A 17,293-nucleotide genomic window follows, 5' to 3' on the forward strand; every position below is an offset into this window, starting at 1 on the left:
GAGTCTCAGACGCAGAAGACTGGGTTGCAATCCTTGGGCTCCCCTGGTGCCGTGCCGTTGAGCCTATATTTCGATGGTCCTCGTTAGGATGGACGTACCCTCTCGACGTGGACAGTCTACAACTGGTGGCCAGCAAGAAGGATATACGGAATGCGTACCACGAGGCAAAGTACAGTATGATAGCAGTGCCCGCGGTAGCAAGGGTCGAAGCTAGCAAGGACAGAGGAGCCGGAGCAGAGCCGCAGACCAAGTGTGCCACCGTGCCGTCGGAATACGCAGAATTCCTCCATCTATTCGACGCGCAGTTAGCAGGGAAATTGCCAGATGGAAGGTTTCGGTCACACAAGATCGAGCTAGAGCCAGGTGCCGAGCCGCCGCACGGGCCCATCTATCCACTAGCGGAGAAAGAGCTCGAGGAACTACGAGAATATTTGAAAATGGCCTTGAGCAAGAAATGGATTCGGCCCTCGCAGAGCCCAGCTGGGGCGCCGATCCTATTCGTACCGAAGAAAGGAGGAAAGTTGAGGCTATGTGTGGACTACAGAGGCCTTAACAAGATCACTGTGAAGAACAGAGCGCCACTACCACTGATCGGTGAGATCTTGGATAGGCTAGCTTCCGCGAAGTGGTATACGAAGCTGGATCTGAAGGATGCATACCACCGGGTCCGGATCAGCGAAGGAGACGAATGGAAGACGGCGTTTCGGACGAGATACGGTCATTTTGAGTATCTGGTCATGCCGTTCGGACTAGCTAATGCGCCGGCGACCTTCCAGAGCTACATCAACGACGCACTAGCTGGACTTGTGGACGTGATCTGTATCGTCTACTTGGACGACATCCTTATATTCTCTAAGGACAGAGAGTCACACCCAGAGCATGTCCGGGAGGTCCTCCGCCGGTTGGACGCCGCTGGCCTGTACGCTAATCAAGACAAATGCGTCTTCCACACGCAAGAAGTCGAGTTCCTAGGGTTCGTGGTGTCACCGGAGGGGATCCGCATGGAAACCGACAGGGTGGATGCTATCGCGCAATGGCCAGCCCCGGCTAGTATCCATGATATACAGGTTTTCCTCGGATTTACTGGGTTCTATCGCCGGTTTATCAAGAACTACTCGAAGATAGTAGCACCCCTGACAGACCTACTCAAGGGAGGATCATCTGGAGCGCTGCAGCTCGATAATGTAGCACACGAGGCGTTCTACAAGCTACGCCTGGCCTTCACACGAGCACCTATCTTGAAGCATTTCGAGCCTGGACTACCTATACGTGTAGAGACTGACGCATCAGACTTCGCAATTGGCGCAGTACTTAGCCAGCTGCACGGAGACAGGTGGCACCCAGTGGCTTTTATGTCCAAGAAATTGAAAGGCGCTGAGCTACGCTACGGGACACCCGATGCGGAGCTGCTCGCGATTATTGAGGCAACACAACGATGGCGGCACTATCTGCTGTACAGTCAACAGACGATTGAGATTCTCACGGATCACTTGAACCACCGCTACTTAGCCAGTAAGCCGCAGCTCAGCGCTAGACAAGGTAGATGGCTACAGGACCTTGCGAACTATGACTTCGAGATCATATATCGACCAGGCACGAAGAATCCTGCCGATGGGTTGTCAAGACGGCCTGACCACCGCGCGACAGCGGGTGAGAAACAGGAGGCGCAAGTAGCGTTCTTGCCAGACTTCCTACAACGATTTAGGAGTATCAGAGTGCGAGTAATGGAGACACAGCGCGCAAGCGGTGCTACAGCTGGTGTCCCTATGCCGGAAGAGTTGGCTCCGACATTACTTGAAGATGTCAGGAAAGCCCAGGCAGAAGACGAATTCGTCAGTAGCGGAGCGTGGAAGTCGCTCAGCCGCGTACCGGGTGCGTGGTACCAGGAGGACGGGCTGCTTTGCTATAAGGGCCGCGTCTTCGTACCAGATAACCATCCGATCCAGCGGGAGATACTGATGGCCTTCCATAACGAGCAGACTAGTGGCCACCTGGGGGTCACTAAGACAGTCAAGAGAATCAGTAGGTCGTACTTTTGGAAATCGCTGACAAGAGATGCGAAGGACTTAGGGGGTGTGCAGTCTGCCAGCGAATAAAGGCGCGACACCATCTGCCCTACGGACAGCTAGCTAGTCTGCCGGTACCAAACCGACCATGGGAGCAGATCTCTCTCGACTTTATTACAGGGCTTCCATCTTCGCAGGACACCAATGGGAAGATGAAGGACAGCCTCTTGGTAATAGTGGACCGCTTCACGAAATACGCACTATATATACCGACGAAGAAGAGCCTTACCGCTGATGGACTCGCTACGCTGCTGGTGCACTACGTCTTCACTGTGTTCGGGATCCCAGTGACTATGGTATCCGATAGGGGTTCCCTGTTCACAAGCAAGTTCTGGGCAACGGTGTGCCACCTACTGGCTATCAAGAGGAAGCTGAGTACCGCATACCACCCGCAGACCGACGGGCAGACAGAGCGACAGAATCAGAACGTGGAAAACTTCCTAAGGGCGTTCTGTAATTTTGATCAAGATGACTGGGCATCGCTACTACCGATGGCACAGTTCGTGTACAACGTGGCGTGGCATTCGGCCATCAACATGGCACCAGCAGAGGCGCTGTTTGGCTATATGCCAAGGGGGCCACATGATATCGAAAAGGACGGTACTGGGCCGATCCGAGCTATTGCAGCGGATGAAAGGGTCCAAGAGCTCCAGAGCCATAGGGATACCATTGCACAGCTCCTTGAGAGGACGAACAAGGACTATGAGAAGTGGTATAACAGGCGACGAGAGACCATGTCCCTCGCCATAGGGGACCTGGTGATGATATCGACGAAGAACGTGAGGCAGCGCAGACCGTGTAAGAAGCTGTCGGACAAGTTCCTAGGACCATTCAAGGTGCACCGGGTGATCAACGGTGGGAGAGCCTATGAGCTGGATCTACCACAGAGTTACCGCATCCATAACGTCTTCTCCCCGTCACAGCTCGAGCCCTACAAAGGAGAACCGGTTGAGCACCAGGTTATACCAGTGGAAAGCGACGACACCTTAGAATACGAGGTCGATCACATTGTAGCACACAAGGGACCGCTGAAGAGCAGGCGATACTTAGTCCGGTGGAAGGGCTACGACGAGTCAGAAGATACGTGGGAGCCGCAACGACACTTGTCACGAGAGCTACGAAAAGAATACGAAGACTCGGTGGCACGACGTATCACCGGGTGACAACTCGGACTGCAATAGTTGTATCAAGGGCACGCCGGCCAAACAAGTCCTTATTGTATACAAGAGAAACTATTGCCCTCTATGGGGCCGGCGGCAACAAGGGCAATCAACTCCTTGAGGGTCGTGGCCGCAGCGACCGTCTTGAGGGTGGCCTAGGAATAGAACAGGTTAGCACCAGTGCCTCAGGAGCGGCACTCAGGGAGGGGGCATGAACGGAACAAAGATCACAGGTAAGTCACCTATTATCACATCTACATAACTACGAGGGCAACGGTACACCGTTGGGAAGCCGGTAACAAGCAGGGTCTCTCTATGGCAGAAGATGGCGGGAAGCACTGTGGTTAGGCCACAAGTGTATACGTTGTCGTGAGCGATTTTCAGGCAAAGGTTTTCGAGCAATGGCTGGACCGATGCTGTGACGTGTGAGAGCGGGCGACAGCGCGAAGCACTGTGGTTAGGCCACAGGTGTATACGTTGTCGTGAGCGATTGTCAGGCAAAGGTTTTCGAGCAATGGCTGGACCGATGCTGTGACGTGTGAGAGCGGGCGACAGCGCGAAGCACTGGGGTTAGGCCACAAGTGTATACGTTGTCGTGCGCGACTGTCAGCCAAAGGTTTTCGAGCAATGGCTGGACCGATGCTGTGACGTGTGAGAGCGAGCGACAGCGCGAAGCACTGTGGTTGGGCCACCAGTGTATACGCTGTTGCGCGTGTGTGTCGAACATTGGCTTGCGAGCGTTTTACTGGGCCAATGTTCCGACGATTGGGAGCGTAGGGCCACCGGTGCTGTTCCGGTAGGCACCTATAGCTTCGGAAGGCGAGCGATAGCGCGAAGCACTGTGGTTAGGCCACAAGTGTATACGTTGTCGTGAGCGATTGTCAGGCAAAGGTTTTCGAGCAATGGCTGGACCGATGTCATGACGTGTGTGTGCGGGTGACAGCGCGGAGCACTGTGGTTAGGCCACAAGTGTATACGCTGTTGCGCGTGAAGAGTTACGGGGTATACACCGGAGGGCACCGGCGCGGCATCGGAGGATGTGGGAATAGGAAGGGCCGGTGTTCTACGGGACGAGCGTTGAGGCCCTGAGGGCAGGGCCTTGTCAGGGGAGGTCGTCGTGTCAGAGAACAGAATGCCATAGGCACCGGTGGGACACCGGTGGGGCTCTGGTGTAGGAATGTGCGAGTCATGACGATATGGAAGTCTTGGTTTGCGGAACAATCGGGGAAACTAGTGCTCCGCGGCTCCGACGTCGGGTTCTAGCTATCTATGTAAGGGGCGGAGGCCCGGGAAGAAGATAGAGGGAGAGTAGAGATCAATGCATCACCGTGGGCACCCCTACCTGAGACCGCCAGTGACCACCCGGTATTACGTAGGAGGGACGCCCGTTACTCCCCATCACTCTGTACTATTGCCTTCGGCCTAGCCGTACCCTGACACTGGGAGCTGTTTATCAATGTATAGTTTGTCATCGTCTTTATCAAGATCTAGGTCGGAGACTCGCCCACGGAGGTCGGAGGTAGTACTCCTCAACTAATCGCTTCTCGCGGTATTTCCAGTCGTTCTGTAGTTTTTTGATGAACGCCTGTGCACCGTCTTGCAGTTGCGGCTCAACGCCAGCATTTATGCATCTTTGAGCAACAAATTCCAACTTCCTCCTGGCCATGGGGTCACAAAGGCTGAGAACCTCGGTAGCCGCTGTCTTTAACCACTTCCCCGGCATTTCGGGATCCGCCACCGTGGCCATGACGAATAAGAACAACTTCGTGCGTGCTAGTTGGTCTGTTCGTAGGATCTCTGCAGGAGGCTGCTCTGTTCCAGGTAACTATGTGGTAGATTCATCCCCCGCAGAATACTGCTCTTCAGACGGCATCTCTGCCGGCGCAAGTACAAACTCAGCCCCTCTCCCATCCCCCCTAACCGGTCGCATCTCAAAGAAGAACTCATTCGCACGCGAAGTCGCTTGGTGCGACCAGTTGAACCACTCATACAAGTCCGTCGCAATAGCTCGAACCTGAGGCCCAACAGGAGACCAGACAACATTGAGTTTGTCAGGACGAGGCACATACAGCGTTTGCATATCTCTGTACACCCATAAGTGCCGGTTCTCCCATATAAGTTGAAGAAATTGATGCCAATGCCCATGCTTGAAGGTGACCATTCTGGAGGCTCGACAGGCCCAGAGGATCGCTGGGGGTCGTGGAAACTCCTTCTCGTTCTTGAGCAGGATGTTGAGATCCCGGAAGTGGAGTTCACTAAATCGGAAATGGCGACGTTCGAGGGCTTCTGGCCAGACCATGTCGCGAAGTTCTGGAGGAAGTCTTCCGAACTTAGGGAATTCAGTAAGGGGTTATTGGTCAGGGATCAAAAACCATTCTCGCCGTATGCCATGTTTTGATCCATTATCGTCCGATTCGTAATTCAGTGCTTCTCTAAGGGCAGCGACTTCAAAATCGTCGGGAGGAGGGTTAGGAGGCAGGCGAGAATTAATAATAAGGCACTCCTTGCACTACATATCACTTTGACGTACATTAGCCCGTTTAGCCTTTTTCTTATTCGATATTAAGTTAAAAATGATCTAAAATTCGGCCAAATATAAATATCCCTTCACGGCAATAAGACTTGTGCCATGCATTAGATCATTAAAACCTTAATGTCTTATGCCCTGCCCAGGACCATGGCCTTCGAAAGACCACAGCCTTCAAAAGACCACAGCCTTCAAAAGATCACAAAACGTATCCACTGACATCGCGAGCCTAGGTTGCCACCCGAATACAGTTCTCCTGTACAGCGCAATTAGGAATCTCGTTCATTGCTTAGGAGAGAAGAAAGAAGGTTGCAGTTAAATATCTGAGTCGCCGACGGAAAACCAAGCCATGCAATTGAAAAAGTCTGCGGATATTTTCGGTCAGTCTCTAGGCTGTGTGCACCCACAAAATCGTACTTTAATCCTGGTTATTACCCTAGGCTACAATATTGAATTTACAAGAACAGGGACATAATCAGAATGGCCAATTCACCTAAGCACTCCTAGATTTCAGGCAAAACATGCATGCGAATGCAATGCCATCTCTGCACCCAGCACTCATATATAATGGCTTACAGGCTTTCCACTTCATCCATCTCCTTCGCATCATGCAGACCCAGACGTCTCTTTGCCTGTGGCGCCTTCTCCTTTACCTCATCAAACTCTCTCTACGACTCTAACACCCCCTCCCTATCATGCAGAAGTAGACGCCTTTTCCCCCTCTGTCGTCTTCTCTTCATCCTCATCCTTCATCTCTACATCCCCCACTGCGCTGTCCAAGCCCCCTTCCTTCGCATTATCCCCCTCCAAATTCCTGCTCTGGTCCAAGAAGTACTCCACCACCGCCATATGGTTATTGAACGCGGCCAGGTCCAACGGGATCTGATCCTTGTCATTAGGGAGAGCGGGAGAAGCACCCCGTGACAGTAATAGCCTCACCACGTCGAGATGCCCGCCCAGACAGGCCCAGTGCAGGGCCGTGTTGCCGAACAAATTGGCTGCGTTGATGTAACTGGGTGGTGGCTGTTGCTCTGCATCACCTTCTTGTTGCGGTGGGGATGGGTTTTGTTGTGGTTTGCTGGGTTTGGGGGGTAGGTGGGAGAGGATGTGTGTGACAGTTTCTGCTTAGATGTGAATATGTCTTCTGCAAAGCGGGAGAGGGTATGATACTCACTTGAGTGGCCATTTGCAGCTGCCATGTGTAAACAAGTCGCCTTCCCGTCGTCCTTAGCCGCCTCCAGGATGTCCGCGACGGTCACTGATTCTCTTTCCGACAGCTCTTTCAGAAGCTGTGTGAGATCCGTCTCCTCGCCAGCGCGAGCAAAGAATATGAGGTCATCGATCTCATGTCCCGATAGCTTAGGCGCCATTTTGGGGCGTGCTCAGGTAGAAATCTGCAACTGCCTGACGATGTCACCGATAACCTTCAATGTCGCAAAAAGGCAGTCGTGGTGACAATATACAAATATACAAAGAATGAGGCCTGCATGAAGTGTAAGCATTTCAATTTCATCCTTGCGCTGTGATGGCTCGTGCCTCTCTCGGCATTCAACTCACCAAATTTGAATCGTGGGGTCGAACGAAATTTTTCATTCGTGTCTGCGGGAAAAGCAGCAGAGGACTCACTTGACTAAAGTAGCAAATTTGAGACAACAGAATTTCAGACTCAGATTCGAAGACAACTGTTCTTATCTGGTATTTGGATTAAATTCAGTTCGGTGTGAATATTGTTAGAAATATTCACGCTTAATGCGAACTCGTCAGGTTCGGCATGAAGTAGGTGGATTCGGTCACGTGACTCCCAGTGAAGGTTCGTGGACGCAAGATCTCTCTGAACACATCTTTAGCAGGAGAAGCACCCATCAGATAGTAAGCCAGATGGACTTTGAAGTTCGTAAATAAACCATGATACCCGCTGCATTCCGTAGACCTTCGTAACAAAAACCATGTCGGCAGCAGATCCACCCAATGTCAAGATCCATCTCCAGCTTCCCCAAGTGACGATCTTACGCTCTCAACAGACATGTTCCGAACCCCCGCAGTGGGAAGCCAGGGAGAATCATGCGCATAAATGCTCATTCAACCATGCAGTCATGCTGTCATCCAATGCTTGAATCTCTGCTTTCTTGTTAAGCATCAACATGAGCTGCAGCTCTCGCGTCAACATCATTTCCTCGGTGTCTTGGTCATGCTGATTATTGAGGCTGCGGAGGAGGTTTACTGCCTTCTTGCGATCATTTGAAGTAAGAGTACAGAGCGTTTCCATGTTCAGCTGGTTCGGGGGATGGACGTTCGATGAGGCTGAAAGTTGACATGACGGGGGCATGTTGCCTGATTGTTGGCTCAATTGCTGCAATGGTGAAGCCGCCAAGTGCCGCTGGGGATCTAAAACGTCGCTGCTCTTGACACCCAGCCAGTAGAGACCTGGGAGTGTGACATTTTCCTCGTGGTCGAGGCTGCGGCTACCGTGCTTGTAAGTGCGCATGATCGCCAAACCATCTGGGTCGAAATCCACAAGAGCATGAATTGGGATATGTGGATAAGAGGATTGTACCAAGTGTAGGAACTGGCGCGTTGCAAGGTCTGGATAACCCTTGGCCTGGTTTTGGATACATGTCAGTTCAGTTGACAATCTTGAGCCAAAGTGTTTGCATTACAGTGATCAGGATGCCAGGACCGGCAGCCGATAACTCAAAGTACCTGGAGGCAACAAGACTGCGGAATGTGGCCTGAAATAGGTCAGCGCATACTTCTAAATCCAATGTCAACATCATACCTCTTTCTCAATGACCAGAATCCACCGAGATGAATGGAAGTCCACACCATCGAGGCTGCTGGTGTGCGGTATAGGAACGCCCTAAGGATCAATCAGTTGATCGCCCGAGACACTGCAAGGAGCTTGGAGTTTCCTAACATGATGATCCTGGCCGATAATATCAAAGTTGCCTCCAGCAACGAGGCCTTTGGAAGCAGCACGCTATGTGCCAGAGTAAGCCCGTGCTGTATGAAGAAGTGGGCCGAAACGCACCACATTCAAAGCGTCTCTACCAACTCCAAAAGTAAAGGCAATGTCATCCACGAGTTGGTCGACGTATGCTTGACTGCAAAACAAATCTGGGTTATGGTAGTATATGTTTCTAGAGGCGTTAGTACCATATAAATGAAACCTGCCTGTCGCAGGCAGAATACAAACCTCTTCGTGACAATACGACCAGAAACAAGAGCTTCATGGATGCAATGGAGAATTTGAAGAAGCGCGGCTGCGGATAAATAAGAAATATGAGTACTGTGACATGCTAGGAAATGTCCGTTTGCGCAAGAACTCACTGAACTTCTTGGCGCCAGCGATCCTGTCTGATGGGAATCTAATCATTACCTCATTCCCAGACTGGCGGCTGCGGAGTGGAATCATCAGGACACGGTTTAAACTCAGTGCATCAACGATATCCTCCAAGATACCTTCAATCTTTGCAATGATGGCAGCGGGCTGGGAATCACCCTCTTCGAAGACGTATATGCCGTCTTGTAATACTGGATGTCGCTCCGCGGGAGTAGCCTGAGTGAAAGGGCCATTGCTGCTGGAGATTTGGGTGGTGATTCCAGCGCTGTTGTTTAGAGATACTGGGGTGCTTTGAACAGATGTTTCCTGGGTAGATTGTCCTTGGCGCCGGCCAAAGGAGCAATCGCGACCGCGGCGAGAGCAGGCACCGCAACAAGGCTTGACGCGGTCGCATCTGACACGCTTCGCGTGGCATTGCTCGCATACTGGATCTGACGTATATGATGCGGTTCCTGAATCCGAATTCCGAGCAGAATCCTGAGATGGCAAGACACTAGTTCTCTGCACAGAATGCCCACCCTCCTCTGTCGGAGCCCTGGTTGATGAGGTCGGAGATGAAATGGTACTCAGTACTCGGTGACTGGATGGAGTAGTAGCCCAGCTTGATCCGATGTGTTCCATGGCGTCTGCCTGTGTTATAAGCATGCCAAGTCGAATTACACATCCGTGAGAGACCGGAGTTCGCACCTCAGTGCATTGCTGACATTGGGCTAGCACGCCGCAGTCGGATCCAGCGCCGCGTACTTGATCATGGATGACGTGCCGTCTTTGGTGCGTGAGTGCGGCACCTTGCCAACTCACAACCAAATACGCAAGTGGAGGGAGTGGAGGTAGCCGTGGAAGACGGAACCTCAAGAACTAAGGTTAGAGAATAGTCAGGGGACCCACCCAATGAATTTCTGCTGCTCGGCAGTCTTGGCGTTCAAGGATTATCCCCACACCCCCACAACAGCCAATCGTACCTGTTTAGAAGCTCGTCCTGACGTGGGTGGTAGGAACAAATTGAGGCAAGCCCTCTCAATTGCCCGCCTCCTTCTTCCCATCGGTCTTGCAACTGCTACGGAAGCCGTGGACGACGACACGATGGTGACAACTCGATACAGCGCCAGCGCGCTTCACTTCGATCTTCCGAACGGCGCCGCCAACAGAAAGTCTGCCTCGCCGAGAAAGCGCAAAAGCGACGTCAACCCTAGTATCGAAAGCTCGAAAAGACAAAAGATGAGAGAGACCGATATTACACGCTGGCGCTGCCTCGACGAGAAGGGGCGCCTCACATGGCACTACCTCGAAAATGACGAGGCCGCTGCGGAATGGCCGCAGAGCGACGCGGACAAGTGGTACTTAGGTCTTGATCTTGTGAGTCTACGATTGGAACCCCGGATGCCGTCCAATAGCACAACTAATTGGCAATTCTCATTGCAGGGAATGCCCGAACTCCCCAAGCCCGAAAAACCACTCGATGCTGTCCGCAACGGCCTCACATTTTTCGAGAAGCTCCAACTACCGTCGGGAGAGTGGGGATGCGAGTACGGCGGTCCAATGTTCCTCATGCCTGGCGTCGTCTTCGCCTGGTATGTGACAAAGACACCCATTCCCTGGTACAAGGCGACCGAGATCAAGAACTACCTGCGTGCCCGAGCAAATCCTGATGATGGTGGATGGGGATTGCACATCGAGGGGGAGAGCACTGTCTTTGGCACATCCCTGAACTATACAGTACTACGCTTAATCGGCGTCGATGCGGACGAGCCCTTCATGATCAAGGCTCGAGCGACCCTCCACAAGCTCGGAGGGGCTGTAAGAGGGCCCCATTGGGCCAAGTTCTGGCTCAGCGTGCTGGGTGTCTGTAAGTGGGATATCGTCAACCCGGTACCCCCAGAAGTATGGCTTCTCCCGGATTGGGTACCCATTGCACCCTGGAGATGGTGGATCCACATGCGCCAGGTCTTCCTCTCCATGAGCTATACATGGTCCAAGAAGTGGACTTGCGAGGAGACCGATGTGATCCGGGCCTTGAGACAAGAATTGTTCGTGGAGCCATGGGAGTCAATTGACTGGGTGGGCAATCGGAATAACATCGCAGAAATCGACAACTACCATCCAAAGTCCTGGCTGCTGAATACGGCTAATTGGTTTCTGGTCAACATCTGGAATCCCTACTTGCGTGCGGAGGCCATTGTAGAGAAAGCGGAAGCCTGGGTGAGCAAGCTGGTTGATATGGAGGACGAGAACACCGATTTTGCCGATCTTGCGCCTGTCAACGCGGCAATGAACACAGTTGTCTGTTACATTCGCGACGGACCCGGATCGTATACCGTACGTAGGCATGTTGAACGTCTTGAGGATGCTCTATGGGTCAACAAAGACGGCATGCTCTGCAATGGCACCAATGGTGTTCAGAACTGGGATACGGCGTTTGCCATCCAGGCCGTCATGGAAGCTGGACTTGCAGAGGATCCGCGGTGGCGGCCAATGCTGACCAAAGCTCTGGGGTTTTTGGATGATCAGCAGATCCGGGAGGACTGCAAGGATGCAGAAGTGTGTTACCGCAGTCGCCGAAAGGGCGCCTGGGGTTTCAGCAACAAGGTCCAAGGATACGCCGTGTGTGACTGTGTTGCCGAGGGCGTGAGGTCGGTCATCCTACTACAAAGCACGCCTGGCTACCCCAAGCGTTTGGACGATCAGCGAATTTTTGATGCAATTGATACACTCCTGACGTACCAAAACTCTTCGGGGGCATGCTCCTCCTACGAACCCACTCGAGGTGGCGAGTGGATGGAGGCGCTCAATGCGGCGGAGGTCTTTGGCAAGATCATGGTCGAGTATGAATACGTCGAGTGCTCAACGGCGGTGATTACTGCCCTGTCGCTCTTCAGTCAACACTGGCCCGATTACAGAACTGATGAGATTAAGCGCATCAAGACCGGAGTTCTTGCTTTCATCAAGAGGTCTCAGTACCCACACGGTGGTTGGTACGGCTCCTGGGCCATCTGCTTCACCTACGCCACCATGTTTGCACTCGAAAGTCTGGCCAGCGTCGGTGAGACATACGAGAACAGTTCCTATGCCAAGAAGGGATGCGACTTCCTCATCGCAAGGCAGAGGGAGGATGGTGGATGGTCAGAGAGCTACCGTGTAAGTCTTGACTTGATGAACAGTCCATTATCCGTCATTTTTGTTCCTAATAATAACTTGTGTAGTCATGCGAGCGAGATGAATACACCGAGCACCCCTCAGGTTCGCAGGTAGTCATGACAGCATGGGCAGTGATTGCACTTATCAGAGCCGATTACCCTGACATTGAGCCTATTAAAAGGGGGATCAAGCTCATCATGGACAGGCAGCAGCCAAATGGGGAGTGGCTGCAAGAAGCCATTGAGGGTGTGTTCAACAAGAGCTGCATGATCAGCTACCCCAACTACAAATTTACCTTCACGATGAAAGCGCTGGGCATGTTTGCCAAGAAATATCCAAATGAGACGGTTGTTTGAGCATGCCTGGACGGCAAACACCAACAAAAGAGAAGAAGCATTTGCGGGTGGGTTAAAAAGACCAGGTCCACAGTGAATAGATCCCGAAAGCGCCAAACCACACTCCAGCCATTCAATCTGAGGATACATAGATATACACATCAATTCTAATGCTAATTATCACATCACTAGGTTTAGGGGCTTCAAAGGATCAGGCTGGAGTTCAGTCTGGTGATTGGCATGTAACAAACCAGGGTGTTCGTATAATTAGTTAAACGAGCATCCTCTGCAGTTATAAGATCATCTCAAAATAATATATCCCCACTCATGACATGTTGCATCGTGCCATTCATTGCCTTGTTGAGCAGTCAGACACTGAAAAGGCACAAGTCTGAGGTGGACTAAAGGCGGTCGGGTTATGACCGCCTTTGGTGGATCCGATAACACCGGCAGAAACACCTTGGGTAGCTTCTAGAATGCCCCGCGGTCCCTTGTAGCTGCCTATTAGCGATCAACCAATATCTTAGGCACCTGAATGCACCAACCATTCTTGACTTCTAGCCAAATGAAGGCATTTCACGTTTTGGTTCATAATATTCACTTCCATCTCTATCGTCACGCAGTAGATCAAACTATACCCGACATAACTAGTCTAACATGTCGAACCGACTGGCCAATGACGGCGTGCAGCTCGTCACGGCCGGCAAGTATGCCCAGGGCATTGAGAAGCTCACCCAAGCTCTGAAAGACCGTCCTGCACCGCTCTGGCTGCTCGAGCGATCGAAGGCCTACCTGAGAACCAAGGAGCTTGACCTCGCCCTTCATGATGCCGAGACGGCCCTCTCCGTTGCCTTCAAGCGAGCCAATCGCGACCACATGATCGAAGCACAGCTCCGACGGGCAATCACCCTCTTCAGAATGGAGCGCTATGCCGATGCTGATGTCTGCGCATATTGGGCGATTAGCCTGGTAGATGGCGCCAAGGCAACCGCAGACGATGGCCAGCAGAATCTGGTTGACGCAAATGGGGACTACAAAGTGACGCTAGGGCAAGTCGAAGCTGCCAATCAAGCCGAGTATGAACTGAAGAAAAAGGAGGGTATGAATGCTGCCATGGGCAATACAGACAATCGATCCAAGGGCACCAGTCTGCGAAACCAAGCCTCGACGTGGCGTCTCCAAGCTTTGACCGCGATGGAGAAGTTGCCAGCTCGAGCACCAGGTCGAAAGGTCGAAGTGGTCAAGTATCCGACGCCTTCAGCAGAACCGCCGACAACAAAACCCGCGCAATCAACTGATAAGGTCGTGGAGATTGAAAGCGACGGTGAACAGGAGGCAACGAAGCCTGAGATCCCGGAGGCAATCCTGAATCACGCTCTAGGCAAGAATCACGAGGACGAGGCTTGGAGGGTCATCTTCAAGAACTTTCAAGACTGCAGAAACAAGAACAATTTACGAACCGACTTCTATCAGACTGATACCGCGCTCACAGCAAGCATCTTCGTCAAGAACGTCTCCAAGGATGACCTGAAGGTGGACTCCACTGAGCAGAGCATCACCCTCAGTCCCATTCCAAGCGTTCCATCTGGATCCGTCACTCTGAACCTATTTGACAAGATCAAACCCTCTGAGACGCAATACACTGTCAAGTCGATGAAGATTGAGCTAGTCATGCAGAAAGCCACACCGGGAAAGTGGGGTGCCCTCAAGGCAGGAGATGAGACTCTCAGCCGACTCAACACAGTTGGCAGATTCTATCACCACCTAGAGGAGCGCGAATGTCCTAATGCAAGTGACCTTTCTGCTGCTGGATTCGGTGGGTATAATCAGGTTTGGTACAACCACGTGGTGGCGAAGCTGCAAGCGCCCAAAGCCTCCAAAGAATCCAAACCCGAGCCCCAAAAACCTGCCAAACCTGTGGAACCAGAAAGATCATCCCACCTACCCTCTATCAAAGCAACTACAAGGCCCGACCTCCCATCGCTGTCGAACGATGCATTGCCACCAAGAATGCCTGTCCCCGCGGCCAAGAACGCCCCACCTGCCTACCCAACCTCGTCCAAGTCGGGTCCTAAGAACTGGGACAGCGTTGCAGCCGAGGAAGATGACTCGGACGAAGAGAAAGAATCGGGCGACGTCAATGACTTCTTCAAGAAGATCTACGCAGGAGCCGACCCGGACGCTAAGCGTGCCATGATGAAGAGTTTCACTGAGAGCAATGGGACGTCGCTGAGCACTGACTGGGCGAGCGCGTCGAAGACGAAGTATAAGACGGAGCCGCCGGAGGGGGCTGAGGTAAAGGAATGGGACAAGTAGAGTGTCTAATCTGGTTTGAAACGGAGGCAGAATTCTGAGGATGAGGATGGAAATAGGGTACAGTAACCTGCAAAAGGCGTGTGACTGGAGTTTGAGGTGTGTGGGATGAATTATACTGTTAGGGTCTTGAGAGATCAGATCGCTAGGGAAAAGTGATACTAGGTTTCTATGATAGCTTAGTGAGCATGGAAAACACCATTCTTCTTTCCGCAGTTCCATGTTCTAAGTTGCGAGTCTCGTGTAGTGATTAAGCCACAGAAAGCTGAGGCCTATTGTCACCAGTGGCTGAGCCATTTGATAGCCCGTTTAGCTTGTAGTTTCCCCAGCCCATCAGAGTATTTACAATAACTGAGAATCTAGATACACGATACAATAAATGGGCAGAGTCCTTAACAGAATATAACTTTAAGATTATCTATTACAAAGGTAGCGAAAACAGAAGAGTAGATGCTCTTAGCCGAAGACCAAACGAACAAGCAATACCTACAAATACGTAGGCTATTTGATGCGTGTGCATATGGGGTGTGAATTGTTGTATTGGAAAAGGATGGCCAGGTCAGCTATTCTGGCCTGGCAGAGCTCTTTTATAGCTCTTATCTATCTTATCTCTAGCTATAGGGCAACCCCCCATGGGGTCACGTATCACTATTCTAGTAATTACTAACGAAGGGGATTTTCAACCTTTACTATAGCTTAACGCTAATCCTCCTAATCCGTCGCCGAATAGCTAGCTACATGGCCACTCAGAGCCATCGACTTCCAGACCTCTCACTGTCCCATAAATCGAGCCTACTCAGGCGCAAACATGATGAGACAGGAAGGCGTTAGTCACCTCAAAATCCGTAAAGCATTAAGATGCGTCTGTGTTTCATTTCCTTTCCCGATTTCTATACCCCCATAAAACTTGCCAAATCAAGCCGATAAGTGGGATGCCAACGAGGAGGGTGCAAACCACTACCCACAATAGTACCACGACAACGGAGAACATCCAAAACGCCCGTTGCATATCTCGTTTTCCAGATTCGCTGAGTCCTTGAGGCCATAGCTCATCTCCTGGCACAGAGAGAGCAACTTGCATCGACGAAAGAGCGAGGGAAACACTGGCAAACACGAACAGCAAAGGCAGGGTCGCTCTCGCCACGAAATCGGTGTGAGACCACTGAGGAATTTCGTAGAACCAGATCGTGCTGGTGTGCTGGGGACGAAATATTCGGACGGCCCAGTCCAGTCGCGAGAGACGTAGCTGTCCGTAGTGGTATCGCTTTGCAACACTCTCGTCTCCGAGGTCGCGAAAGTGGCGGATGAAACTTGACCACAGGAGCCAGTCGACATCCTCAGGGATCAGATAAGACTCCTTCGCCAACATGAAGTCGACGCGATGCGGTACGAGCAGCGCATATGACCGCAAAAACCCTAGTGCAACCGAGCGGTCGAAGGCTGAAGTAGAAGCTTGGGAATGTCCTTGGGAATGTCCTTGGGAATACGGCGCAGAAGTTTCCCCCATCCTAGGATGTAGATACATAGTCCAAAAATCATGGTTGAGGAGGAAAACTGGAATGGGCTTTATGTAGATTTTGCCGCCGCCCCAGACGAGATGAAGTCTAGGGTCTTCCACAGGGACAATGCTTCGGCCCTTGACTCTTTGCCTATGGAGCGCGTCAATGTTTTGGCCGGATTTCCTGGCAACTAGCCAAAGATGATCGTAAAGTTCGTCCAGGAGTGGAGTTTCCAGTTGATTGGACAAATAGTCGCGGACCTCGTTGAGTAGAAGATTAACTGCGGGATCTCCAGGTATATGTGCTATATAATGTGCATCGTTCTCATGTAGATGTGTAGGGGTTGGTATGCTGATATCAGAAGGCTTCAAAAGTTCTTTGTTCGGAGCACATGACTGCGGGAACGGAGCCTGAGAGCCTGTAGAAATAGCCATCGTGTGTCAGGCACGACAGTGAAGTTGGCGAACGTAAGGGTGTGAACAGCAGGTGCCTTGTATTTCGAGCCCATTGGTGTTCGACAAGGCACGAAGAGGCAACACTTCGGACGGAGCCGGGTATGTGGCTGCCTTAGGCTACAACAGGTCAGCTGCAGCCGGTACAGCCTCGACATCGAGAACAATGAGTGACAGTACTACACTTTGCTTTAATGTACTGCAACTGCATCGCACGATTATCGACAAACTGTTTCTGTACATTTTATGCGTATCTGCTCCTCTGTTCCCACCTGGTCCTTTACAACAATTGACCGGACCGACCCCTCTAGTGAAGTGGGGCTGACGGATCTAAAGAAACAACTGCGATTTTCTCCATCCTCTTCCTCTCAATGGCATTATTCTATGACATGATCACGTACCTTTTCGTCTCTCTTCTTGTGATCGCGTTCCTTTATGACCAGCTCACGAAGAAGATTCCGACCCG

The 17,293-nt window shown here is 51.7% G+C and overlaps 6 protein-coding genes across 6 annotated transcripts; 2 read left to right on the top strand and 4 right to left on the bottom strand.

Moving 5' to 3' along the window:
• Positions 1-4,665: 4,665 nt before the first annotated feature.
• BCR38DRAFT_419072 (uncharacterized protein) lies at positions 4,666-5,777 on the bottom strand. Its single transcript, XM_040859275.1, has one exon. The coding sequence runs from the start codon at positions 5,523-5,525 to the stop codon at positions 5,052-5,054; it is 474 nt and encodes a 157-aa protein (XP_040721743.1). The 5' UTR covers positions 5,526-5,777; the 3' UTR covers positions 4,666-5,051.
• Positions 5,778-6,166: 389 nt separating this feature from the next.
• Positions 6,167-7,511, bottom strand: BCR38DRAFT_419075 (ankyrin repeat-containing domain protein). The gene is made up of 3 exons (XM_040859276.1): positions 7,311-7,511; positions 6,928-7,236; positions 6,167-6,874 (listed from the first exon to the last, which is right to left on the bottom strand). The coding sequence occupies exons 2-3, from the start codon at positions 7,121-7,123 to the stop codon at positions 6,447-6,449; spliced, it is 624 nt and encodes a 207-aa protein (XP_040721744.1). The 5' UTR covers positions 7,124-7,236; positions 7,311-7,511; the 3' UTR covers positions 6,167-6,446.
• On the bottom strand, positions 7,512-10,171 carry BCR38DRAFT_419088 (Spo11/DNA topoisomerase VI subunit A). The gene is made up of 9 exons (XM_040859277.1): positions 10,090-10,171; positions 9,781-9,957; positions 9,081-9,719; positions 8,947-9,013; positions 8,782-8,890; positions 8,668-8,730; positions 8,530-8,610; positions 8,411-8,482; positions 7,512-8,352 (listed from the first exon to the last, which is right to left on the bottom strand). Exons 3-9 carry the CDS (start codon positions 9,712-9,714, stop codon positions 7,813-7,815), a joined length of 1,566 nt encoding a protein of 521 aa, XP_040721745.1. The 5' UTR covers positions 9,715-9,719; positions 9,781-9,957; positions 10,090-10,171; the 3' UTR covers positions 7,512-7,812.
• BCR38DRAFT_419089 (terpenoid cyclases/protein prenyltransferase alpha-alpha toroid) lies at positions 9,977-13,010 on the top strand. The gene is made up of 3 exons (XM_040859278.1): positions 9,977-10,449; positions 10,516-12,228; positions 12,294-13,010. The coding sequence occupies exons 1-3, from the start codon at positions 9,985-9,987 to the stop codon at positions 12,582-12,584; spliced, it is 2,469 nt and encodes an 822-aa protein (XP_040721746.1). The 5' UTR covers positions 9,977-9,984; the 3' UTR covers positions 12,585-13,010.
• A 68-nt stretch (positions 13,011-13,078) lies between these two features.
• Positions 13,079-15,183, top strand: BCR38DRAFT_419091 (SGS domain-containing protein). The gene has a single exon (XM_040859279.1). It carries the CDS (start codon positions 13,221-13,223, stop codon positions 14,877-14,879), a length of 1,659 nt encoding a protein of 552 aa, XP_040721747.1. The 5' UTR covers positions 13,079-13,220; the 3' UTR covers positions 14,880-15,183.
• A 383-nt stretch (positions 15,184-15,566) lies between these two features.
• BCR38DRAFT_419092 (uncharacterized protein) lies at positions 15,567-16,948 on the bottom strand (the record flags this gene model as incomplete). Its single annotated transcript, XM_040859280.1, is given in 3 exon segments — positions 15,567-15,672; positions 15,838-16,340; positions 16,353-16,948. Coding segments are annotated over 3 exon segments (1,010 nt in total), but the record flags the coding sequence as incomplete, so codon positions are not given.
• Between the last annotated feature and the right edge of the window lie 345 nt (positions 16,949-17,293).

The sequence above is a fragment of the Pseudomassariella vexata genome (genome assembly GCF_002105095.1).
Source record: "Pseudomassariella vexata strain CBS 129021 chromosome Unknown BCR38scaffold_1, whole genome shotgun sequence".
NCBI classification, from domain to species: Eukaryota; Fungi; Ascomycota; class Sordariomycetes; order Amphisphaeriales; family Pseudomassariaceae; genus Pseudomassariella; species Pseudomassariella vexata.